This window comes from Erinaceus europaeus, chromosome 1 (assembly GCF_950295315.1).
Source record: "Erinaceus europaeus chromosome 1, mEriEur2.1, whole genome shotgun sequence".
Taxonomy (NCBI): domain Eukaryota; kingdom Metazoa; phylum Chordata; class Mammalia; order Eulipotyphla; family Erinaceidae; genus Erinaceus; species Erinaceus europaeus.
Window position 1 is genome coordinate 23688943 of NC_080162.1, and position 27670 is coordinate 23716612.

General features: G+C 45.2%; 1 protein-coding gene across 1 annotated transcript in view; it reads right to left on the reverse strand.

The window, feature by feature from the left end:
- Window positions 1-26089, reverse strand: part of PSAP (prosaposin) — a 37115-nt gene extending 11026 nt beyond the window's left edge. Inside the window, exons 1-7 of the mRNA XM_016195344.2 lie at window positions 25930-26089; window positions 7350-7483; window positions 4699-4773; window positions 4056-4181; window positions 1627-1827; window positions 1106-1249; window positions 186-242 (exon numbers count right to left, since the gene is read on the reverse strand). Coding sequence (XP_016050830.1) covers window positions 186-242; window positions 1106-1249; window positions 1627-1827; window positions 4056-4181; window positions 4699-4773; window positions 7350-7483; window positions 25930-25969 — 777 coding nt within the window. The 5' untranslated portion in view covers window positions 25970-26089. The remainder of the gene's footprint in view (window positions 1-185; window positions 243-1105; window positions 1250-1626; window positions 1828-4055; window positions 4182-4698; window positions 4774-7349; window positions 7484-25929) is intronic.
- Window positions 26090-27670: the final 1581 nt, after the last annotated feature.

A 27670-nucleotide genomic window follows, 5' to 3' on the forward strand; every position in this document is an offset into this window, starting at 1 on the left:
ACCAGGGCAGCCCTGCGGGTCAAGCTGCCTCGGCGTTTCTGACTGGGGGAGGAAGGGGTGGTACTGAGCTACAGAGAGAGAGTGTTAGCCAAAATGATCTCACAGCCACATAATTCTCAAATTCTGTGAATCACAAACAAAATGTGAAATGAAGAAAAATACTAAGAGTCTCCCTTGCTACCTACCATATGCATCATCATTTGGACAGCAATTGTAGAATACTGGTTGATGTAGTTCTTACACTGCGGAGAAACAAGAGCAGCAGTTACTACAACACACCAAACACATGTGCTTCCAACAGTGTTGACTGGTGACAATCATGTTTCTAGGAGTAGAGTCATGAACTTCTTCTCTGACCAAATCATTTAAATAAGCTAAAAAGGACAATTCAGTTATTCTATACCTTACAGGAAAACAGAGGGCAAGGGCAAATAGCATAATGGTTATGCTATTAGACTCTCATGCCTGAGGTTCCAAAGTCTCAGGTTCAATCCCCCACACCACCATAAGCTAGAGCTGAGTAATGCTCCGGGGAGGGGAAAAAAAAAACCCAAAAACTCATGACAGTAGTTGTGTGAATAGGGCCCACGAAACAACTGCCCTAACATACTAAGACAATGAGGTTCAGAGTCGATAGGACTAACATTCACCAAGGTAAAGAAACTTCCCAGGTGAATGTCTTACAAGTCCCCTGGGCAAACCTGGCTGCTGGCTACAGGGAGAATTCACCTGAGAAATATAAATACAGGCAGAAGACAGCTTAGCTGGGAGGGCACTGGGCAGGGATGCCAGAGAATCTCAGTTTAACCCCTAGCACTGCATGTGGGTTTTCAGTTACTCTCTCTTGTATATGATTAAATGTAGTAAAATAAATCTATTTTTAAGAGAAACAGAAATAGTAATAGATTAAAAAATATTCACAAAAATATATTCACAAAAGTAGTCTCCTCTCACTCTTTAGTCCAAAGACCATTGTTATCTGAACAATCTCTTCCTCAAAAGCCCTTAGGTTGAAACGTAAGTATCATCGTAGAATCTGGTGTTTTCTTGGTTCCCCTAGCTTGTGTCTCCAGAGCTGGGTTCTAACACGTGAGACAAGGCTCACCATGTCAGCCATGCCAGGTCCCAAGCGGTCACACTGCTCCTTGATGTGCTCCACCAAGGCCTCAACAAAGGTAGAGTTGGTCCTTACAGCCGTCTGGATGTCGGTCACCATCTGAATACAGTCCTGGCAAACATCCCCGTCATCCTACAGAGACAGAGCAGTTAGACTACAAACATCCTATACATCTGGAAAATTCCCTTAAATGGCTGTGGCTGTAGTGTGACTACAGGGTGACTTGCTGAACAGTTCCTAATGTGCTTTTTATAGGCTCTAAAATCAACAGGTTTGAAATCAATTGGACATTCAATCTAGTAAAATTTAATAGGGGTGGGAGGAGGGGGGAGAAACTGGCTTATATTAAATATTCCAGATTCTTACGAACCTCCGAGCCATAAGCATTTGACAATCGGTTCATATCATGACAGTCAACTGAAGAAGGCTCTGCCTCAGAACCACACACCACCTTCCATGCCTCACCTCCAGTCCTATCTAAAATGGGATCCCTGGTGGTAAGACCTTACCTTTGGCTGGGGTTTGCTCTTGGGGCCTTCCTGGGGGTAGAGCAGGAGGGGAATGTTGGCCATGAAAGGAGCCACCACCTCAGCCATGTCTAGTTCTGGGATCTTATTGGTCTCGAGCTGTTTCTGGTGATTCAGTTCCGCCAGGTGCTTCTGCAGAGACTCGCAGAGATTGAGAGCACAGCACACCTCTCCTGGATTACTCTGTTGGGAAAGAAGACCAATGGGAAATCCTCCTCCAAGAGGAAAACAAAGCAGGCCACCTGGTGTCTCCGAATTAGCCCCCCCCTTTTTTTTAAGTCTTTACACATGTCTACTTCATAAACCTGCCACCGATAAACAGAAGAGGTAGCACAGTGGTTATGCAAAAGACATGCCTGAGGAGCCTAGGTACTGGGTTCGATCCCCAGCACCACTGTAAGCCAGAGCTAAACTGTGTTCTGGTTTAGTAATTATAATACTTTCATTAAAGTATAAACAGTCAAACCAGCCACCCTGCTCCTCAAGCAGCTCCACTTCAGCAAATGGCCTCAACACTCTCTTTCCATGAGTTCAAGCTAAAAACTTGGAGACATTCCTAGTTCCTCCCACTCCCATGTATCCCACTCCATCAATAAGTCCAGTTTCATTTATCTGCTTGTCTCCATGTCTACACCATAGATCACATCTTACTATCCTGCTTCCAGCTTCCTTGTAACTCCCAACCACTGTGACCTAGACCAAAGCCTTTTTGCAAGAGGTACCTATGCCACATTTATTCCCCCTAGCCATATCCTAACCAGGCCTCACATGATGCCACCCCATCTGTATCACCAATATCATGTTCCTTTCTTGAAACATTCCTTCCTGCTGATGTTCCCACTCTGACTTACGGTGGTGTTGGGGGTTGAACTTGATACCTTTGATACCTCAGGCATGAGAGTCTTTTTTGCATAACCACTACTATCCCCCCGCCCCCCTAGCCATGGTGTGGTGACCCCATATGCCCTGACACAGTGCTGACGTCAGCTTTGGCGACAGGAGGCTGACAGTGTGCAGTGATCTGTGCAGGCGCATGGTGGACTGTAGGTGAATCCAGACTGCTGGTGTGCAAAGCATTGTGGGTAGGCTGACTAGCCTTAAAAGGACAGCAGCCGGAACTCTGGGCTCTCTTTGGCTGCGGCTTCTTCTCCTGGTCAGATGCCTCTCAGCGGAGGTGCCCCAGGCATCCATCCGCCATTGTCTACTTCTCCTGGGAACTAAGCACGTATGACTCTGCTAGCCGGTAAACTTTTAGACCCCTCTACAGCCATGAGCAACCTTTACCAGAGCTTATAAAATTGTTTATCTTATGGGACTAAACTTTGATAACCATATTCAGACTTTATAGACCTAGCGTACACTTAACCCTTGATGCTAAGTGCTTATTTTGCCTTTTACCTATTTCACCCTAATAAACTGTGTATTGATTAAACCAGTTCCCAGCTCCTGCTGTGAATTCTCCTATAGGCGCCACAAGCAGCCCCAACCCCCATACCTCTTTGTAAGTTAATTTACAACACCATGGCCCTCTGTTTTTTAAACAACTCTTCTTTCTCAGGACATAAAAAATAATTCACAAACCTGGATCACTGTTCACTACTAAAACCCAGCCTCTGATGCCTGATTTATGCACAAAAGATGCTTACTGAATGGAGGTGGAGCAATTATACATGAACCCACAAGGCCTCTTCCTCGGGGTGAAAGAAACAGAACTGAGGTGACTTGCTTGCTCAAAGGGGTAATTAAAGATCTGACATGAGCTATCAAATCAGTATCCATGAATGTCATTCCAGCTTACATCCTATAGTAATTCTCAAAGTTCCCACTTCCTATACCCTTACCAACCCTTGAAAAGTTATCAGCGATGGAGTAGGCAGTGGTACACCTGGTTAAGCGCTAACTTTACAGTGTGCAAAGCCCCAAGATTAAGCCCCTGGTCCCCACCTGCGGGAGGAGAGCTTCACGGGTGATGAAGCAGGGCTGCAGGTGTCTCTCTGTTTCTTTCCTACCCTGTCCCCCCATCCCTCCCAAGTTCTCTCTTTTTCTATCCAATAATAATAAAAAATTAAGATATACCAAAGTAAAAGACTCTGGGGTGGGGGGTTCAGGTCCTGGAACATGATGGCAGAGGACCTAGTGGTGGTTGAGTTGATATGTGGAAAACTGGGAAATGTTATTCATGTATAAACAATTGTATTTACTGTTGATGGTAAGACATTAATACCCCCAATAAAGAAATTAAAAAATTAATATAAATTAAAAGAGAGAAAGTTATTGGCAGAATGCTCTGTTGCACCAATCATCTTGAGTGTTAGACTGCAGTAAAGAGCTGCTGTGAAAACCATACTTTAATCACTTTAATCTGATCTTTTTCTCCCCTGGGTCCCAGGAAAGACTCCCCGTTCACATACCATCTCTCCTTTAATCATGTCCAGGATGACTGGGAAGTAGGTGTCCACGGTCTCCTTGCATTTGGAGGACATATTTGGTTTCGGAAGCCAGTCACAGACCTTCTCCAAGTACCCAAGGACCTCTTGCTAGAGAGGATACAGACAAGGGTCTGGTCAGGATTGACTTCTCTGCAAGGGATACCCTACAGTCTCCACAAAGTGAAGGCTAGAAAACAGTGGGCCCCAGAGAAGAGGACTGGTAGGGTACTAGTGTGAAGTTACGGCTCTGCCCGATCCAGAAGGCAAAGAGCTGACACAAGCATTATTTGGAATGAGAGTCTTTTACCTGCAGTCCTACAGGCACACAAATTCTAAGCAGAGAGGGGCAAAAATGGATGAGAAGTCAGAATACGCCATACAAAACCCTAGTCACTCTGGGAGATCAGACTGGGGCCTCACGTCCTCAGCTTCTGGCTAAATGATCTTTGCATTTTTAAAGGAGGAACGAAAGACAACTGGACACACGTGGCTCACAGGGCCTGAAGTATTTCCCACCTGGGCCTAGACCAGTCCATGAGGCCCAGAGCCACAGCTCTTTTAAGGGAAGGATGCCTGCAGCCCCATGGCCACTGCTCACACACAGTCACACTCATTTGTGGCTCACCTCAGTGTCGTTGTTTTTCAACATGTTGCCAGCAGCAGTGATAACATCTTTGCATATGTCACAGGGAAGCGATTTCTAAGAGGAAATAGCATGAGGGAGAGAGATTGGCACTTGCAGACAGCAACTTAAAGCACTCCTGGACCTCTGCTTGACCTAGCCAGCGGTGCGAGGATGGTGGCTAGAAGCCAGGCACACTCTGGTCCCCAACCAGATGAGACGAGCAGGGGACCCCCATGTGGAAGGAGTGGGTGTGGCTGACTAGAACACTGCTTGTTACCTTTGCCCCTCAGTACTTTATTCATGGGAGACAGTGCAGGCTAAGCCGCATATTCATCCTCAAAATAGCTCTAAGGAATCTGAAGCTCAAACAGGTGAGAATCAGAGAAAGCTGGGAACACACAACATCACCACCAGGGAGGGACCAATCTCAATACTGGAGCATGAACCAGGCCCAGGGCAGGAAAACAAGCCCCAGCCAGACTGGTCCTACTGCACATTCACACTAGCTCTGTTTACCTGCAGTCCATCTACCTTCCGCCCCCAGTCAGCGCCACGGTTAAGTGGAGGATACAGTGACGTGACATGACACCAGTGTTCTCAAGTCTAATTATTCTGGGATCCCAGTGGCACTGGGCCATGGAAATTCTAGTGATTCTCAATTCTCTGGGGGAGTCTCCTTGATATTCTTGTAATGTAAGTTTTTTTGTTTGCCTGTTTGTTTTTTATTAACCAGAGTCCTGCTCAGCTCTGGCTTATGGTGATGTGGGGTAGTGAAACCTGAGTCTTTGGAGCCTCAGGCAAGACAGTCCCTTTGCATAGCCATTATGCTATCTCCCCCTCCGTAGATTGTGTTAAGAATTTATTTATTCATGAGAAAGACAGGCAGAGAAAAAGACCTAGACATCACTCTGGTACATATGCTGCCAGGGATTGAACTCATAGTTGAGAATCCACTATTTTATCCACTGTGCCACCTCCCAGACCACGATATCAACAGATCCTTAACCCATGAAAGAGGAACTCAATTTCTAGGTGACATTAAGGAATATTGTCAACTAAGTTGCACTTAGAGACAGCAATCTGAATCTTTGGAACCTAAGTCAAGTTAATAAAAGAGATTCAGGTATCCATAGGTTGTCTTGTCAAGAAAAAAGGTCTAGAATTCTTGGTTGATATTAATTTTAGAAAGAGAAAGCAATATTAAGAACAGGATTGTGGTCCCGGAGGTGGCGCAGTGATAAAGCTTTGGACTCTCAAGCATGAGGTCCCGAGTTCGATCCCCGGCAGCACATGTGCCACAGTGATGTCTGGTTCTTTCTCTCTCCTCCTATCTTGCTCATAAATAAATAAAATCTAAAAAAAAAAAAAAAAAAAAAAAAAAAAAAACAGGATTGAGGGCAGGTTAGATAGCAAAGAGACTCTCATGCCTGATGTTTCCAAGTCCCAGGTTCAATCCCCTGCACCACGACAAGTCAGAATTGAGCAATGCTCTGGTAAAAAACAAACAACAAAAAAAGAACAGGGTTGATAGCTCACTGAAAACCAAACTGGAAGGCAATTAATGGTCTCAGAGGACAGTTTCCCAGTGGATTCAGAAATTGATTCTTAAAAAAAAAAAAAAAAAAGCTATTGGGGGCCGGGTGGTGGCTCACCTGGCTGAACACATATGTTACAGCATGCAAGGACCCGGGTTCGAGCCCCCGGTCCCCACCTGCAGGGGGAAAGCTTCACAAGTGGTAAAGCAGGGCTGTAGGTATCTCTCTGTCTCTCTCCCTATCTCCTCACTCCTCTCAATTTCTGGCTGTCTCTATCTAATAAAAATAAAAATAATAAAATTTTTTTTTAAGTTATTGGGTGGGGGTAGACAGCATAATGGTTATGCAAACAGACTCTGATACCTAAGGCTCTGAGGTCCCAGGTTCAATTTCCCCACACCAACATAAGCCAGAGCTGAGTAGTGCTCTGGGGTTTAAAAAAAAAAAAAGTTATTTAACTAGACTTCTCTCACTGAGAGAGTACTAGTGATGGCTGACAAGTTTCAGACAATGACCTGCACTCACTCACACCAGTCTTGTGCATCCCCCCCAGGGGAGCCAAGAGCATCTTCTGCAGCCAAGAAAACTCAGGCATCCCAGGAGGGTTCTGAATGTGGGAAAGTGTACTGGAGGTCTGCCCTCTTGAGTGTAAAGAGACCCACGTTAAGTCGCTATATTTAACACTGCTTGGATATGAATTCAGTGGTATCTTTTCCAGTTTGGTTACAGTTGGAAAGAAAATCTACTAAGCTCTAGGATCTAAAATGAGGGACAAGCATTTAAAACCTTAACATCTATTTTTTGGAGTGAATGGCCTGAACTGCACAGACCTGAGGATGGGAGTTAGGCACCTACCCACTAGTGCTCCCTTCCCTAGAGGGAACAAAGGGACCTGCAGAGCCGGGGGGGCAGGGCAGCATGGGATGACCTTGTTCCATCTCAGAGACAGGGAAACCCTGTGGGAATGGGACCTTCACCTCTCCAAAAGGTCCTGTAGCCTTGGTGATAAAATAGGAAGGGTCCTGCCTCCCTCGTGGGGTCATAACAAAGTGAGGCAGAGAAAGTGCTCTGCGAATGGCAACAGTTTGGCTAGAGCACAGAACTGCCGGTACTCACCACGGTGGGCTTGCTCCACACAGTCTGCTGGCAGTGCTTCACAGCCCCACAGTCTGCTGCTGTCTTCACATTCTGGCACCACACTGCCGAGCCTCGGCTGCATTCTTTCAGACCCAGCACAGGGCTGCCTAGAGCTAAAAGGGAATTGAAAAAAAAAAAAAAAATCCATCATAAGGATGACAGTCATTTTCCCATCACACCAGACTCACCTCATTACTTCCACCATGGCCCCTCAGATCAAGGAGCCACAGAGTAGTACCACATCCAGTCAACAAGCTGCACTGGCATGGAAACTGTGGAGTTAAAGGGACTCATCTGGGTCGGGTGGTGGAGTGCCTAGTAGAGCACGTGTTATGAGCACAAGGTCTCAGGTTCAAGCCCCAATTCCCCACTTCTTTCTTTCTTTCTCTTTCTCTCCCTCTCTCTCTCTCTCTCTCTCTCTCTCTCTCCCACCAGAGCACGTTCAGCTCTGGCTTATAGTGGTGTAGGTGACTGAACCTGGGACCTTGGAGCCTCAGGTATGAAAGTCTTTTTGCATAACCATTATGCTACCTACCCCTGCCCTCTCTCTTGCTTCCTTCTCAATTTTTGCTTGTCCTAGCAAACCTAAGAAAAATGAATTTAAAAAAAATATAATTTACCTGGTAAATCAATTTATTAATGAGGCCAAGGCCAGACTGAGAGCCTCACATGTACACGACATCTGAACTGGGTCACTAGCCTAATGTTTATAGACACACAGAGAGGGAAGAGACACCAAAGTACTACTGCACCATCCATGCCTCCCCCCATGCTACCCATGGTGTTCTAGGGGGTGTCGTGGGTCAAGCCCAGGGTCTTACACATGGAAGGCATTTGCCCTACTGGTGAGCCACTTCTCAGGACCCTCAAACTAGTTCCCCCCTTCAAACTATTTTTAAACAGTATGAGAAATAGAAGCCTTTATAACCTTTAGATTTTTCCATAAAGTAATGAAATAAATCACCAGGGAAATGGGATTTTTAACTTCTGTAGAATGAAAACTGGGCTACAGCACTGCTCAATTCTTGTTTATGGTGGTGCGGGGGGAGGGGGTGATGATGCGGGGGATTAAACCTGGGAGTACGGTGCATAACCATCAAAGGCAGTTTATAACTAAGTTATTTTTTAAAACAATTTTTGTATTCATATCCTTTGTTTATTCTTTTCTGATTTTCTTATAGCTCCTGTGTAATTTCATATTCTTAGTGAATTTTTTTTTGGCTCTCTGATATGCATCATCTTTCTGAGTATGTACCGAAGCTACAGAATATTTCAGTAAGAATGGCATTGACATTTGCCCTCTCCTTTCTGGCCATTTGGGTTGCATCTACTTTTTATATTTCTTAAAGAGGAATCTACTATTCCCTTAATCTGGAAACTGAAAAAAATGGAGGGAGACTCTATTTCTGCTTCTTCAGAGGTGGATGACTGCACAGGGATAAATTCCAGCAGATATGACTGACCACTGCTTGGACCAACTTCTATTTTCAACAGGAAACCACTGACCCAAATCTGAAAAGAAAGCCCCACAGCCATCCAAGAAACAGATCTTGAACTTCAGGATTTATGCGGCTGCATATCGCTTTGATTTGTAAGCCAAAGAAGGGAACAGTAACTCTACAGACATGTAACTCACACTGCACGTAACTCACACAAGAGAACGCACACCTACACACCTGTAGTATGTGTGATGTTCATAACAGAACTGGCATCTAACACATTTGTAGTGTTTCATACTACAGTCACGTAACGCAGTATATGCACAGCTTATGTGACAGTGACTGTTCTCCCTCCAGGAGAAGGAAATGAACCATGGTCATTACAAGTCAGTCAACCAGTTCCACAAACCAGTCATACAAAAGTTGAGTCCACAAAAAGCTCAAGTCAGATGACCTGTATTTTCAGACACCAGGAAATAAATTATTAACCTGCTGCCTGGGTCCCAACCTTCTCTGTTCCATGGGAGCAATGTCACAACTGTTAACAGCTCATGAATGCCATATTTTAAATGTTGTTTTTGGACTCTGGTTTTCATGGGAAAACATGCAGCAGCTTCAAAATAGTCTACACTATCCAGGTGACTCATAAAAGCTTAGTTAACCCATACTGTATTCAAACTAGACTGGGGCTAGCTCTCAGTCGTAGGTCCTGGGAAGTGGAAAGGACAGCAAGAGTCACGGGAGATAAGGGTTCGGTGGGGAACCCAGGAAGGTCACAGCAGCTCCAACCAACACCGCTCAGTCTCTTCCCAGATACTGGTCCTTCAACATGCCTGCCAAGCACCCCCACCAAGTTGCACTGCCTGGTTCTACCTGCAAATGAACAGTTCAAATTATAAACAGGAAGCCATAAAATGACTCTCAGTGATACAAAGGGAATCCAGAATGAGGGCAGACAATATCAAACCAGAGCTAACAGAATTCACAGAGGGAAACGGGTCTGACCACCAGCCATTTTCATCTATGTGAAACTTTGATTGAGGAATTTTCTCCAACTACCCTAGCTAGACACACTGGTCACCAACAGACCAAAATCTCTCAGGTTTCAGAGAACAGAGGCACATTTATATAGCCAAGCAGTATATACTTAGTAGCTAAAAATACTCCAGGGAGGAATCTGACTCAGTCAGCATATGCACCAAACTACTTTGCTATTTGCTTTGGCCAGACATTGTATTTTGAAAGTAACCTTCCATAGCCCTTTTATCTGAGATTGCTCAGCAAATACAAACACAAGGTGATTTCCTAAACCCCAACAGTTACTATTAATCAGTGGCCTACTGAGCCAAAGTAGCAATTGAGAACTAGATGTAAGAAAAGTATGCATGGTATGGTAATCACCTGGTAGAATATGGGGTCAGAGTCAAACCCGAAACAGATTTCATGGACACTGAGAAATGATACGTATTTGATAGAGACAGCCAGAAATTGAGAGGAAGTGGGAGACAGAAAGGAAGAGAGACAGAGAGACGCCTGCAGCACTGCTTCACCATTTGTGAAGCCTTCCCCCTGCAGGCGGGGACCCGGGACTTGAACTGGATCCCTGTACGTTTTAGCATATGTGCACAACCAGGGACACCACCACCCGGCCCCCTCCGTTTGTCTTTTCAGGAGCAGGTTAAAGGGAAATTGCAAGAGACAAGTTGCAAAGAGAGAACCTGGGAACATGGAGGAAGACCGCAGGTGGCATGCCACTACATGAAGGGTGTATCCTGTGGGCAACAGGCAATGCTGTGAAACACAGGCAAGATGTGACCAAGAAATGAAAAGCAGGTGGGAGATTCAGATGGAGGGACACCAAACTCAGAGTTCATTCCAAAATGGCCAGGCAAGAACTGTTGACAGCACAGGCTGGGAGGGACAATAACAAAGACTTGGAAAGAAAGACAGCTAGGAAAATGAAACACAATTACATTTATTTGTTTGCTTATTCAGAGCACTGTTTAGGGTGTTAGGGATTTAAAGTGGAAGGGAGCTTTGGTGCCTCACGCAGAAAAGGTTTTTTTTTTTTTTTTTGTATAGCTATTATGCTATCTCCACATCCCCAGAGTTAAATTTTAAAAGTCCTAGGCTAAGAAAGAAGACAAAACAGCAAGCGCCAATAGCACGAGCATGAACGTGATGACAGAAGCTGCAGCTGCCTGAACCACCATGACAGATGCCACAGGAAGTTGAGGGCACCGTGACAGCGTTCCTGAGGTTCCCTAGAAAAATGGAGTATTTGCCTAAGACAATTTTTAGAGATAAGCAGTCTTTTTCCTAGGACACCTTCTTCTTCCTAGCACACAGCTGTGCACATGCTTGGTGTTGCTTCAGATCCCAGCCCTCAGAAATACACGTGAGAGTTCGAAGAAGAGGATAGCCACAGCTCAAGATACAAGGAAATTAAGATGGAATGGGCTGCCTCTCCAACAATGGAAGCAACCAACCAGAATCAAAATGCCCAGTATCAGAGGAATTCTGTGTTAAAAGGGATCCTGAGAGGTGAGGGAAGCTAGGTGTCATTTTTCGTATTTACACATGATCGTAAACTACTCTTGCAAGTTATTTCTCAAAGCATGTTCTCTACAAAAAAAAAAATTTTTTTTTAAGTCTCTGTCTCATGCTCCTACTACATTCTGCCTCTCAACACCAACTTTCTTCTCTTAGGTACTGTGTGACACTCTACAAAAGTTCTTAGAATGTTTGCCTGAGCCCCTGGAGATTTGAAGAAATGTGTCCTATTAAGGCATGAACACTACTTGGGCCAAATCGAGTACTACTCTTAATTCAAGGGCCTCACTACTGAGCCCTTAATAAAAACTAGCAGAATGAGAACTCAAAGAAAGAAACAGGATGGGGTACAGATTCTGGTGGTGGGAGATGTGTGGAATTGTACCCCTCTTATCCAACAGATTTGTTGATCATAATTAAGTCAATAAAAATAAAGTAAAAAGAACTATGCTAAAAAGGGGGGGGAGGTCGGATGGTAGCACAGCGGGTTAAGTGCAGGTGGCGCAAAGCGCAAGGATCGCGTGAGGATATCGGTTCGAGCCCCAGGCTCCCCACCTGCAGGGGAGTCGCTTCACAAGTGGTGAAGCAGATCAGCAGTTGTCTTTCTATCCCCCTCTCTATCTCACCCACCCCTCTCAATTTCTCTGTCCTATCCAATAAAAATGAAAAATGACCACCAGGAGCAGTGGATTACTAGTGCCTGCACTGAGTCCCAGTGATAACCCTGGAGGTGAGGGAGGAAAAAAAAAAAAAAAAAAGACACTGACTTCTGTTGTGTTTTTTGAGAATGGGGAGAATACTGTTCCTTTTGACTGTCTAGCCCTGGATGTGCGGTGGTGCTCCTATAGTAAGTGACTTATCAAAAATAGGCTGGGGGGGGGGAGGGAGATTGGGTGGTAGCACAGCAGGGTAAGCGCACATGGTGCGAAGCACAAAGACCGGCATAAGGATCTTGGTTCAAGCTCGGCTCCCCACCTGCAAGGGGGTCGTTTCACAAGTGGTGAAGCAGGTCTACAGGTATCTATCTATCTTTCTCTCCCCTCTTTGTCTTTCCCATCTCTCTCAATTTCTCTCTGTCCTATCCAACAATAATAACAATAAACAACAGGGCAACAAAAGGAGAAAAAAGCGGCCTCCAGGGCAGTAGATTCATAGTGCAGGCACTGAGCCCCAGCGATAACACTGAAGGCAAAAAAAAGGTTTCAGCGGGTTAAGCACACGTGGCACGAAGAGCAAGGACCAGTTTAAGGATCGTGGTTCGAGCTCCTGGCTCCCCACCTGCAGGGGAGTCACTTTATAGGTGGGTGAAGCAGGTCTGCAAGTGTCTGTCTTTCTCTCCCCCCGTCTGTCTTCCCCTCCTGTCTCTATCTCTCTGTCCTATCTAATAATGACAACACCAATAACAACAATAACTACAACAACAATAAAAACAAGGGCAACAAAAGGGAAAATATTTTTAAAAAATTTTTAAAGCTAGAATGGCTGCCATGCGCTGGACCAGACATGGGTTTTGAATCTAGAAGGCAGGAAGCACTCCCTAGACACACAAGTGTTTCAGGTGCTCATGTGATGACTTCAGCACTGAGTCTTGAATTTAAATTGAGACTTCTAAGGTAATTTTCTCTCCAAGTAAAATTGAGTGTTTTTCTTAACACTGTATGCAGTCATGCATCAATCACTTAATCACTGTTTTCCAGTCACTGTCAGATTGCATATGTGACAGTGACACCAATAGGCTGTACCACACAGTTTACAGATGTACAGTTAGGCTGCGCCATCTACGGTGGTATAATTAAACCCTGAAACATTTGCACAATGAAATCACATGAATATGCATTTCTTATTACCCCCCCCCCCCCCCCCCCGCCCATGCTTCATGGCACATGACTGAAAGAAAATGTCAACCTGCTTCAAAGTTCTGTCCAAATGGCTTGAGACAAATCAGGCCCCCAGGCTTTGTTTTTTTTTTTTTCCCCACAGATAAAATGAAGTCACTGATGCCACTGGACTGTTAGGAAAATCAAGATTTATGTTTAATAAATACTTGCCTCAAAGTTACTCATTTTATTTGTTTACTGCACATTTATCCAAGTACTAACTGGCAGTTAAGACACTGTATCCTAACAACTTCAGCAGATAAGATGCACTAAATACTGTTCTTGTCTAACTACAAAAAATAAGGTGGGGGGGAATACAAGCAGCTTCCCAGTGCTGATAATGAGCCTACATTCCACAGGAAAGTGAATGGCTGTCTGGGTAAATGCATCACCATGGCAACCAACAGGTTGCTGGGCAACCAAGAATACTAATCCTCAGGAGGGCCAGTATCATTCCAGGTCTCCCTCATTTAAGCCCTTCTCTGAAGAATTCATATACTTAGATCCCCTGAGAGCAAGAGATGAAACAGTGCTCTCAAGACTGGCTACCGCTTGATGCTGTCCATGACAAAGAGCACTAGTCTTTGTAGGATCCTGTTTTTGGAAAACGCTCTACAAAGCAGGATGTAAAAAATGCCATTTTAATAATATGAAAAAGCATATGTTGGTCTAGGAGGTGGCACAGTGGATAAAACACTGGACTCTCAAGCATGAGGTCCCAAGTTCAACCCCCAGTAGCACATGTACCAAAGTGATATCTAGTTCTTTATCTTTCTCATTAATAATAATAATTAGAGAGAGGGGGAGAGAAGCACATGTCTAGAAGCACTTTGCCTTGAGCAGGAAGAAGTAAAGTTCAAATGTTCTTATCACAAAAGATCCTGTGACAAATAAAGCTCTTCAGCTGCTCAGGCCAACATCCCCTTACTTCTGGCCCTGGCAAACTTATTATGCATGCTTTTAAGTCAAAAAGACTTCTTCTTTGCTGCTTTTCCTCTCCTACTACTTTCTTGCTTCTTAATTTCTTCACAAGCCATACTTCTAGTGCAAGATAATAATCTACAAAGTCCTTAGGTAAATTACCTTATGCAATGATGACTGACATGCTGAAGGACAATGATACAATCTTTTTTTTTTCCTTGCCACTAGGGTTATCAATTATTTTATCACTGGAGCTTGGTACCTGCACAAACACCGCTCTGAGGGCCTTTCCCCCATTTTCCACAGAGGGTGAGAGACAAAGAGAAAGAGACAGGAGACATACCTTCAGGTGAAGCCTGGGAGCTTGGATCTAGGTCCTCATGTATGGTAATGTGTACTCTATCAAGTGAGCTACCACCCAACCTCTAATCTTTTCAGATTGTGTAAGACTGACACAGTGAGGCATAATTAATTTGGGGAAGGGCAGGGGCAGATAGCTCTTCTTCCAGAGAGTCAACCTATTAGGTGATGTTCAGAGATAAAATTTAATCACCCTGGGGTCCGGGTGGTATCACAGCAGGTTAAGCACACATGGTGTGAAGTGCAAGGACCAATGCAAGGATCCTGGTTTGAGGCCCTGGCTCCCTACCTGCAGGGGAGTCGCTTCACAGGAGGTGAAGCAGATCTGCAGGTGTCTATCTCTCTCTGTCTTCCCCATCTCTCTCAATTTCTCTCTGTCCTATCCAACAACGACAGCCATAACAACAACAATAACAACAATGATTAAACAACACGGGGAAACAAAAGGGAAAAAATAGCCTCCAAGAGCAGTAGACTCATAGTGCAGGCACAAGCCCCCAGCAATAGCCCTGGAAGCAAAATAATAAAATCATCATCATCATCCTATTAGAAGTATACCACAAAAAAGTGACCATCTTGCAGAACTCCCCAGTTCAGTCAGTTATACAAGCACAGTCAAGGTCAGGGGGACATCTGTACGGTTTAGACCTACAGCAACAGCTCAAAGGGAGCTGCTGGCCCAAGATGCTGAGAAGTCAGAAGCCAGCACTAGTCCATGCCATCCTTGCTCACCAAATGAATGGTCACCACACATCGGCAGAAACTAATTATATGCTTTAAAAAGTGCAAACCTCACTAATAATAATAATTTTAAAAAATTAGTGTTCTTGCCTGAGAGGTGGTGCCAGTAAGGAGACTTGCAAGTAAAAGGTCCTGAGTTCAATCCTCAGCATCATGTATGTCAGAATAATGCTCTGCTTCTTTCTCTCATTAATAAATAAGTCTTCAGGGAGTCGGGTGGTGGCGCGGCGTTAAAAGTGCAGGTGGCGCAAAGCACAAGGACCAGCATAAGGATCCCAGTTAGAGACTCTGGCTCCCCACCTGCAGGGCAGTCACTTCACAAGCTGTGAAGCAGGTTTGAAGGTGTCTGTCTTTTTCTCCCCCTCTCTGTCTTCCCCTCCTCTCTCCATTTCTCTCTGTCCTATTCAACAACGATGACATCAATAACTATAACAATAAAACAAGGGCAACAAAAGGAAATAAAAATGATTTTAAAAATTAAAAAAAAAATTCAGCGCTGTGGATTTGTCCCATGTAGTAGTATAGTAGTAATTATTATTATTTTGCCTCCAGGGTTATCGCTGGGGCTCGGTGCCTGAACAACAAATTCTTTGCTCCTGGAGGCCATTTTTTCTTCCATTTTGTTGCCCTTGTTATTGCTGTTGGATAGAACAGAGAGAAATTGAGAGAAATGGGGAAGACAGAGAGGGGGAGAGAAAGACAGACACCTGCAGACCTGCTTCACCACTTGTGAAGTGACTCCCCCCCACCCCCCCCCGCAGGTGGGGAGCTGGGGGCTCAAACAGGGATCTCTGCTTTGGCCCTTGCACTTTGCACCACATGAGCTTAACCCGCTGAGCTACAGCCCAGCCCCCCAGGTAATTATTTTCAAAAACTTACTTGGGGACCTGGTAGTGGTGCACCTGGTTAAATGCACACAGTACTATGTGCAAGGACTCAGGCTTATACCCCACTCCCCACCTGCAGCAGGGAAGCTTCATGAGCAGTGAAGCAAGTCTGCAGGTGTCTTTCTCCCTCCCTCTCCCTCTGTCTCTCAATTTCTCTGTCCTAGCAAATAAAAAATAAAGGGAAAAATGGGAGAAGTGAATTCACAGTGCTGGCACTGAAACCCAGAAATAAATCTGATGGCAATAATAATAAATAAAATAAAGATTTACCTTATGATCTATTAAGCAAGAGAAGATGAGAGAGAGAGAAGGAACCAAAGCATCACATTGGTACATATGATGCTGAGACTAGAATTCAGGACTTTGTGCCTGAGTTCCAATGCTTTATCCACTATACCACCTCCCACGTAATTATTAAAGTTTCACATATATGTATGTGTTTCCTATAAATGTCACCTTTTAATTAATTACTTCAATGAGCAGGAATGCTGCCTTAATCAGAAATGCTGAAATCTAAGTTTCAGGTCACAGCACAGATTGGGGCAAGATAACAGAATATGCCCAATACTTTGATTCAAGTGCTGTCACCTCAGAAAATGGTTGTGAAGATCAAACCACTGTTAAGCACAATAAATTCTTAATATTAGCTTTATGGTATTTTTGTTTTTTCTTTTAGACACAGAGAGGTGAAGAGAGAGAGAGACCACAGCACTGAAGTTTCCTACAACGTGGTGGGGACCCGGCTTGCCCAAGTGTTAGTTATTATCATGCCCACAGCACCTGCAACTTGGTTATACCAATGATTTTCAAAATGTGGTCCAGAGAACACTGAGAATCCCAGAAAGTTTTTTGTTTGCTTAATTTTATTCTAATGAGAGACAGAGACCAGAGAGCACTGCTCAGCTCTGGCTTACGGTGGTGCTGGGGATGGAACCTCGGACTTCACTCGGAGCCTTGGGCGTGACAGTCTTTTGCAGAACCATTACGCTATCTTCCCAGCCCCCAGAAACTCTTTCAGAGAGTCTATGAGGTCAAAAGTCTTCTAATACCAAGATGTTAGTGGGTTTTTCATTCATTTACTGATAAATGTGCAGTAGTTTTATAAAGGCATAGGATCTGCGACACAGACTGAATGCAAGATGCAGCTGGGAGCTTAGCCAGCTGAGATCTTTCAGCTAAAAAGATGGGGAAAAATGCAATCAATAGCTGTCACAAATGGTTTGTAGTGCATTTGTATTTGGAAAGTTATTTTTCATAGAAATTATGTAAGGTAAAATTTAAAAATCTGTCAGCTTAACTTGTTAGATGGTGAGTGTGAAGCACAAGGATCTGGGTTCGAGCCCCGGGCTCGGGCTCAAGGGCCCCACCTGGCCCCCGCCCACCTGCAGGGGGGTCGCTTTGCAAACGGTGAAGCAGGTTTGCAGGTGTCTCTCTTTCTCTCCCCCTCTGTCTCCCCTCCTCTCTCGATTTCTCTGTCCTATCCAACAACAGCAACAACACAAATAACAATGGAAAAAAGATGGCTGCCAGGAGCAGTGGATTCATAGTGCAGGCAATGAGCCCCAGCAATTAACCCTGGAGGGAAAAAATAAAAGTAAATGTAGTAGATACAAACAATATAAAAGGACATGGTGGTAGTCATTATGTTGAGCTGAAATAACTATGTGCAAAGACCAGGGTTCAAGCCCTCAGTCTCCAGTCAGGGAATGTGTGTGTCTCTATCTTCCTCTTCCTTCTCAATTTGTCTCTTTAAACAAATAAAATATTTAAAACCAGCACAGGCAAAATCTCTCTTTTTTTTTTCACCAGAGCACTGCTCAGCTCTGGCTTGTGGTGTGGGAGATTGAACCTGGGATCTCAGAGCCTCATGCATGAGTCTGTTTGCTTAACTATTATGCTACCTCCCCCTGCCCCAAACAAAATCTCTTTAGAGTCCCTCAATAAAAAAAAAAATTATACATATATGTGTGTGTGTGTGTGTGTGTGTATACACACACACTATGCTATATGTTACTATGTGTGTTATTGAGGCAGACTGAAAAGTCTGAAAACCAAGAGTTAGAGATGTAGAAATACCAATTTCTGGAATCAAAGAAAGGGGGGTTAGCTTCCTAAAATCATGGCTGGTTCCCATTTCAGAATCTCCTCAAACTAAAGCCACAGAGTATCGGTATGAGTCAAGTTGGTATCCTAAGTTCCTACCATCAACATGAAATCCTCTAACAGGGGAGTTGGGCGGTGGCGCAACGGGTTAAGTGCACGTGGCACAAAGCACAAGGACAAGCGTAAGGATCCCGGTTCGAGCCCCTGGCTCCCCACCTGCAGGGGAGTCGCTTCACAAGCGGTGAAGCAGGTCTGCAGATGTCTGTCTTTCTCTCTCCCTCTCTGTCTTCCCATCCTCTCTCCATTTGTCTCTGTCCTATCCAACAACATTGACATCAATAACCACAACAATGTTAAACAACAAGGCAACAAAAGGGAAAATAAATAAATATAAAAGAAAAGGAAAAAAAAAATCCTCACAACTCTTCAGCCCCTCTAACACAGACACAGACTATGATCAAAGCCAACAATGCTGCCCAAATTGCTCAACAATTTGTTTGGCTTTGTATGTTAACTCTCTTTTCAGTCACCAGGTTCCAGGTGTCATCAGGATGCCGGCCAGACTTCCCTGGATTGAAGACCCCACCAATGTCCTGGAGCTCAACTTCCCCAGAGACCCACCCTACTAGGGAAAGAGAGAGGCAGACTGGGAGTATGGACCAACCAGTCAACGCCCATGTTCAGCGGGGAAGCAATTACAGAAGCCAGACCTTCTACCTTCTGCAACCCACAATGACCCTGGGTCCATGCTCCCAGAGGGATAGAGAATGGGAAAGCTATCGGGGGAGGGGGGTGGGATATGGAGATTGGGCGGTGGGAATTGTGTGGAGTTGTACCCCTCCTACCCTATGGTTTTGTTAATTAATCCTTTCTTAAATAAAAATAAAAGAAAAGAAAAAAAAAGAAAAAAAAAAACAATGCTGCCCAAAGTCACTCTGGGGTGTCAACTCCTAAGCACAAGTTGTCAAAAATTACTGTCAATAGATAAAATGTTCTTTTTATCAATCATGATGGAGAACTGGGCACAACACACATTTCAATCTCATGCACACCAAACCACCAGCACGTCTCGAGTTGAGGTGTCCTTAGTGCCATTCACAACTTCACTAATAATGCTCAGCACCTGTCTGCCAAGCACTGTGGAATATGCTGCAGATACAGAAAGTGGTCAAGGCTACAAATGACATGTTGCACACTGCCAGTTATGCAGTGCTATGATGGAAGCGAGCAAGGGGGCGGGGTAGATAGCATAGTGGCTATGCAGACAAACTGTCATGCCTGAGGCTCCGGTTCAATCCCCTGCATCACCATTAGCCAGAGCTGATCAGTGCTCTCGTAAGAAGATAAGAGAAAAGGGGAGGGGAAGAGGAAAGGAAAGTGAAAGGAAAGAAAAGCGAGCAAGGTTTGGAAGGAAGAGCAGATTACCAGGCAGCAAGTCTGTTTTGCTGAGTGCTGCCCTGACAAATCCACTCTAAGTGGAGACTACCACCACCCTCTAAACTGCCAACTACTTATCCTGGTTTGTTGTCCTGACCCAGCAATTATGTCCAGCACACCTATTTATAAGCCAGTTTAATTATGTTTTATTAAACTTGAAAACATCCTTTGAGATGAAAGGAGCCAGGGGGATATGACAAAGTCAAGGACAGAGAAGAGAGCTGAGTCAGTCAGGCAAGGAAGGACATAAGCTAGCCAAATTCCTTCCATCTGTGGCTTATTAGCAAACCTCAGAGTACTTATGACTTAAGCCCTGTCATACAGTCATTTAGAAAGTCTCAGAGAAGGGGCCTGGTGATGGCATACCTGGTTAAGCACACATATTACAGTGTGCAAGGACCTGGGTTCAAGCCTCTGATCCCCACCCGCAGAGGGAAAGCTTCACGAATAGCGAGGCAGGGCCGCAGGTGTCTCTGTCTCTTTCCCTGTCTCCCCCTCCCCTTTCAATTTCTCTATCTCTATCCAATAATAAAAATAAATAAAAATATTAAAAGGAAAGGTTCAGAGCAACCCAATTAGGTAGGAATATCTATTAATCCCATTACTACAGAAGAGGAAATGTATGTTAAGTAGCTTCCCCAAAATCAGCAACATGGTCAAGTTAAACTTCTATTCCACAATATATCATTTTAGCGCCATTATAAAGAATTACCAATTCTGGGAGTCAGGCGGTAGCCAGGAGCGGATTAAGCGCATGTGGCGCAAAGCACCAAGGACCAGTGTAAGGATCCTGGTTTGAGCCCCCGGCTCCCCACCTGCAGGAGGGTCGCTTCACAAGCAGTAAAGAAGGTCTACAGGTGTCTCTCTCTCTCTCCTCCCGTTTCCCCTCCTCTTTCCATTTCTCTCTGTCCTATCCAACAATGACATCAATAACAACAACTACAACAACAATAAAAATCAACAAGGGTAGTGGTCTGGGAGGTGGCACAGTGGATAAAGCATTGGATTCTCAAGCATGAGGTCCCGAGTTCAATCCCCGGCAGCACATGTACCAGAGTGATGTCTGGTTCTTTCTCTCTCCTATCTTTCTCATAAATAAATAAATAAATTCTTTAAAAACAAAAATCAACAAGGGCAACAAAAGGGAAAAGAAAGAAGAAAAGAAAGGAAGAAAGAAAAGAATTACCAATTCCGCCAGCTTGTCCACCCAGCAGAGCTGACACATTACCTTGCACCAGGGTACAGGCCAGGAGGTGCTCCAGCAAGTAAAGCGTATGTTCTGACACTCCGGAGATCCTGGGCACCACACAAGCTGCAGCAGTGTTCTGCTCTGTCTCTACCTCTTGTGAAATAAATAAAACCCCGGCTATCCTTGTGGCAATACCAAATGGGATCCGGGGCTGGCCGGACAGCTCACCTAGACAGTGCACCTGCTCTCTGCATGGAGCTGACCCATGTTCTAGCCCAGCTTCCACCGCATGGAGAGAAGCTGAAGTGGCTTTCCTTCTTCATTTCTTTCCCTCTTTTTAACTGAAAAGTCAGCCTGGAGTGGTGAAGTCCCAGTGACAAAAGGAAAAAACGACCAAAAGGATCCAGAGAATAAGACTGAGGAGTTGGCAGTAACTTTAATGTCCACTAAAGCTGCAGCCAGGCGGGGACAGGAGAGCCCCTGTGCCTTTCTTGTTACTTACTTCTCTCAGCCAGCAACATGTCCTTCCTCTTTCCCATCCAGTCCAGCAGGAGCCTGGTCACTCCAGTTTCACATACCAAGAAAATGGAGGAGCAACTTCTCCTTCCCTGAGCTAGAACATTGCCAGCTCACTCTCTTCAAAGCAATGGGAGCTCGTACTAAGTCCTTGGTTGCTTAGTACAGATAAGCCCTTCATGCGCTACATTCAGACTTTCACACAATAAAGCTGATTCTTAACGGAAAAATAGAGACTTTGGGTGAGCTAGATAGCATAATGGTTATGCAAAGAGACTTTCAGGCCTGAGGTTCTGAAACCCCAGGTTCAACTCCCTCAGCTTCAGAAGCCAGTGCTAAAATAGGCGTGGTCCAGGAGGTGGTGCACTGGATATGGATAAAGCATTGGACTCTCAAGCATGAGGTCCTGAGTTTGATCCCCAGCAGCACATGTACCAGAGTGATGTCTGTTTCTCTCTATCCTCCTATCCCTCTCATTAATAAATAAATTAAAATATTTAAAAATTAAAAAGCTAAAAAAAATAAAAGTAAATAAAATAGTAAAATAGGGGGCAGGTGGTGGCGCACCAGGTTAAGCACACACATTACAGTGTACAAGGACCCAGGTTCAAGCCCCAGGTTCCCCCCCACACACCTGTAGGGTGAAAGCTTCACAAGGAGTGAAGCAGGGCTTCAGGTCTCTCTTTCCCTCTACTTCCTCCTCTCCCCTTCAATTTCTATCATTATCCAATAATAAATAAAAACAATTAAATAATAAAATAATGTACAGTTATTAAAAAGAGACTGCCTTTATGCAGAATTCCTAATAGGTGAAGAAATCAAGCTCTGTTGGTTTCCAGATAGTTATGCCATGGTTATGTCGTGCATCATAATAAGCTAGTAAAGATTTATTTATACATAATATATTCTAGCATTCCTAGACAGCACACCTACATGCCTCAGTGTTGGGCAAACACCATTCAGGCAGCCACTACACAAGTGATAGTATCAGTAAGTACTTCCCACATCCAGACACAATGCCAAGTGCTTCACATTCTAACCTCATGAACACTGAACTTGCCCTTATCCAGAACTATCACCCAACAGCTTATCTTGTGATTACAGCAGCAGTTGGGTTTTACATCTATGCTGCGAGCATCTAACCTTAACGAAGTGTTTCCTTTGGGGAAAGACAGACAAGGGCAGTGAATGGAGAGGCCTGGGGTTTCTACTCACTCACTGATCCTGGGTACATTCACCTTTGGGGATTTATCCAGTTGTACATACAAAATGCTCATGTTTTCTGAATATAAACTACAACCCAGTACATTTTTTTTTTTAAGACGGGCATATGTGGATGGAAAGAACCTGGGTTCTGATTCTGGTCTCCCCAGGAAGAGACAGTTATAATGTGAGAGTTACTTCTGGGGGCCTCAGCTGTGGTGGTGGTATAGGGGTGGGGGGCTCTTCAGTCCTTACAAAGAGGTCAGATTAGATCTTTCTAGTTGCTTGATTTCTTTGTAAGAGGAGATAGGGGTTAAATCAGATCTACAGAAAAACAACTACACATCAAATATCTCTACCACCAGGACACCATAAAACATGAAACATTCAGCCTCTCCAGATTCAGATTTTTGGAGTAACACTTCCAAAAATCCACAATGTAGCCAAAGCTGTCAAACAAGCGGGCATTCAAAACACTGCTATTACCATGACCCTGGGATAATCTTTATGGACAGGCAGTAATAACATTTTAATACACTCCCTTTCCCCCCCGAAGTGTTCAAGGAAGAGAGTTTTTTTATTTAACTAAATATTCTGGTGAACTATATACCCATGTACACCAGAGAACTTTACATTTCCAAAGAAACAAGTCCTTCTCGTGCACCTAACTGATTCAGAACTCAAGGATCTCATGAGAAGTGACTCATGCCATAAAGAATGACTGTTTCAAAAAGAAAAAGAGAAAAAAAAAAAAAAAAGGTTCTCAATGAATATAGAAATAGAGATAGGGCCAAGTGGTGTAGCACCTAGTTGAGAGCACATGTTACAATGTGTAAGGACCTGGGTTCTTCACCACCACCACCACCCCCTTTATCTCTACCTGCAGAAGGAAAGCTTCAAGAGTGGTGAAGCAGGGCTGCAGGTGTCTTTCTGTCCTTCTCCCCCTACCCTCTCCATTTCTGGCTGTCTCTATCCAATAAAGATAGTAAGAAAAGAAAAAAAAATGTAGAGATTAGTGGTAGTTTTCTTCAGTCAGTCAGGAGCTGGGCTGAGGGCACCTTACCATGCGCAAGAACCAAGTTCAAGCCCCAGTCCCAAGCATATGAGAGGGAGTTTCACAATTGGTGAAGCAGGGCTGCAGGTGTTTTCTCTTTATCTCCCCCTTCCCTCTCAACTGTCTCTAATAATTTTTTTTTAATTTTAAAAAATTTTAGTGAATATAGAATCAAGTCTCAGGGCTATGTGGTGGCATACGGGCTAAGTGCACACATCAGAGCGCACAAGGACCCAGGTTCAAGCCCCTGGTCCCCACCTGCACAGTAAAGTTTCACAAGTGGTGAAGCAGTGCTGCAGGTGTCTGTCTCCCTCCCTCTGTCTACACCTTCCCTCTCAATTTCTCTGTCTATATCCAATAAAAACAAATCAAAAATATTTTTTCAATAAATAAAATCAAGTCTCTTTTTATAAGCATACCAGCAGATCGATCACCTTTTATAGTCTATAAGTAAAACATATCTAAGGGGATAGGGCCGGGTGGTAGCACACCTGGTTGAGCACATACATACAGTGTGCAAGGACCCAGGTTTGAGCCCCTGGTCCCCACCTGCAGGGGAAAAGCTTTGGGAGTGATGAAGCAGGGCTGCAGGTGCCTGTCTCTCTCCCTCTCTATCCCCATTCCCTCATGATTTCTGACAGTCTCTATCCAATAAATAAAAATTAAAAAGGGGGCTGGGTGGTGGCACACCTGGTTGAGCACACATGTTACAGTGTGCAAGGACCGCGGTTCAAGCCCTGGGCCCCCATCTGTGGGGGAAAAACTTCAGGAGTGGTTAAACAGGGCTGCAGGTGTCTCTTTGTCTCTCTTCCTCACTATCTCCCCCTGCTCTCTCAATTTCTCTGCCCCCTATCCAATAAATTAAAAAAAAAAAAAGACAGAAATTGAGGTCATGCCTAAAGATCCCGTTTATTTCCTCTGGTGGGTTATGTAGGTCAAAATCTGAGGTCTTCTCTGTGAATTAAAATCTGGATCACATCTATCATTTTCATTTACTTTAGTTAATTAATTTATGTATTGCCTCCAGGGTGTTACAGCGGGGGTTCTCAGTGCTAGCACTACGAATCCACTGCTCCCGGAGGCCATTTTTTCCATTTTATGTCGGACAGGACACAAAAAAATTGGGGGGGGGGAGGTCAAGGGGAGAGAGAAATACACTTGCTTCACTGCTTGTGACGTGACACCCCCCCACCCCCCCCCCGCAGGTAGGAAGCCAGGGGCTCGACCCGGGATCCTTGGGCGGGTCCTCGCGCTTCATACTATGTGCGCTAATCACCCGGCGCCCTGAACTACAGAATTTTCTTATGTATCCAACATCACTCCTTTCTCGCTTCCAGGAAGAGCAATGAAGGGGGATGGGAGTGAAAGATCCTTTTGAATTCCTGCACAGTCATGCAACTGGTTCCCAAGTGTCATCATTATAATGCTTCCTGCCAGACACTTCAATCATCAGAACTATTTCAGGGAAAGAAACAGGTATAAGAACAGCTCTGTGTGGGCTGCGGCGCACCTGGTTGTTGATAGCACATGTTAACCATGTGCAAGGGCCCGGGTTTAAGCCCCCACCAACACCTAAAGAAGAGGGAAGCTTCAATTCCTCTGTCTCTATCCAATAAAAAATTAAAATACCTTTATGTAAGGCAATTTCTCACCGTATTTTTGTCCCTCCAAAGTAAAAGCCATTGCTTAAACAATGGCTGTGCGAGACATCCCAAAAGGAAGTGAGGGGGGTCCCTTAAAAAACCAGCACACACACACACACACCCTTCGCATTCTCATGATGTAGAAGCAAGAGCAAGTGGATGCAAAACAAGCGCATCAACGGAGGACACGCTGTGCTGCCTACAATACTGTTTCAGTAAGAGTGGGGGCCACAGAGATGGGGCCAGGGAGCCCCGCCGCCGCCTGGGCTCTGCTCCGTCCGTCACGGGCCCCGCAAAAGCACAGCCCAGCTGCAGGAGGGCTCACCCAGCAGGCCCACCCGGGTGCGAAGACGGTAGTGTGAGGACACGCCTCGGAGGCCCCAGCCACCCTCCGTCCCCGCACATGTGACTTGCCCAGGCCCTCCCCAGTCCAGCCCAGCAGCGGGGCAGGGAAGCCCAGACCCTCCGCAGCTGCCCCGGCCGCCGCCTCCCGCAGGCCCCGGCCTGCGCCTGCGCAGTCACGCCCCCGCTCGGGCGATCAGGGCGCAGAGCAGCGAGCGCCGGTCCTGCCCGCTCCGGGACGGGTAGCCGCGTCCTGCTGGGGATCTCCCAGAGAGTAAGGGTCCTGGCGCTTACCCACGCCCAGAAGGCTGGCCAGGAGAATCAGGGTATACATGGCTCCGCTTGACTCCGCAGCCTGCAATGCGGGTAGTCAGCTGATCGTCCGCGAATATAAGCCTGCCCCACCCCGAAGCCGCCCACCACGCAGGCGCAAACCCCGCCCCGAGGGGGCCTGCAGGAGCTCTCCCCGCAGCCTGACTCAGCGTACGCAGTGCGCCTGCGCGAGGGAGGAACCCCGGGCGAAAGGGGCGGGGAGGAAGGGGCGGGGCGGGGCGAAAGGGCGGGGCGGGGCGGGGCGGGGCGGAAGCACAGTGCGAGGACCTGGCCCGAGGGACGGCTAGGCAGGGTGGAGCAACAACAAACCCTAAAGCCTAATAATTGAGTGAATCTACGTTAGAATGTATTTGTAATGTCATCTTGAAGCGTCAATTTTTCTTTATATATATATATAGTTTACTTTTGATGCAGACAGACAAACACCAGAGCACTGCCCAGCTCTAACTTACGGTGGTGCGGGGAATTGAACCTGGGACCTTGGAGCCTCAGGTATGAGAGTGTTTGCATAACCATTATGCTATTTATCCCCACCCAGTTTCACTTTTTCTATAGGGTGCCCCGTCTTAATGTGTCCTCCAACAAAAAAGGATCCATACTCTGAGTGGGGGGCGATAGCATAACAGTTATGTAAAATGAATTTCATGTCTGAGATTCCAAAATCCCCTTCACCACCATAAACCAAAACTGAGCAGTACTCTGGTGTCTCCCTCCTTCCTTTTCTCCCTCTCTCTTTCTCTCCTTCTCCCTCTTTCCCTCCCCTTTTCTGTTTGCATAGTATAATTTATAAAAGAGAAAATCCATACACAAGAGTTAATGGCATTTAAGTGCTTAGAAAATTCAAACTCATTGCCCAGTCCACACTGTCTCCTAAATGATATTTATGGTACTTATCTGCCTGGGGCCAATATGTAACTTCATTCTCCACCCTGATTTTCCCTCTTAGTATTTGATTATTTGGTGTTCCTTCATCAGTTCTCATCATGACCCACAAACAAGTTTTCAGTATAATATTAATATATAAACCATTCTGAGCCTCCAGAATGGTTCGTTCGTGGAATTGGAAAGAGCAAAAAGGAAGGTAGGGTAGACAGCACAATGGTTACGCAAAGAGACTTTCAAAATCCCCAGGCTCAACCTTCTCCCCTCAGCACCACCACCATAAAAGCTAAAAGCCAAAGAGAGGAGGAGGAGTGATGGGGAGGGGGAGGAAGAGGAAAGGAATTGAGGGGGTTGGTGAAAAAGCTCACTTGGGTACTGTGTTGTATTGCCATTTGCACCATGTAGGTTCTAGCCTGATCCCTCTGTATAGGAAGAAGCTTTGGTGGTGCTGCTCTCGCTCTCTCCCCCCTTTCTCCCCCTCCTTCCCTGCTAGAAAGAAAGAAATGAAGGGAAGGAAGGAAGAAAAAGGAATTGAAGGCGGGGGAAACAGCATAATGGAGATGCAAAGGGTCTGTCATTCCTGAGGGCTCCAAGGTCCCAGTTCACTCTGGACTGCACCACCATAAGCTATAGCTGAGCAGTGCTCTGTCTGGTGGGGAAAAAAAAGAGGGAATTGAGACATGAAGAGATTCAAAACAAGCTTCCCCAAACTGCTGCTTTGGTATTTTTATAGTTATGCCATTGTTCAATAGTTGTTTAAGGACTTGGGAAATTCTGAGAAGTGCTGCATTAGGCAGTTTTATTGTGCAAAGGTTAGGGT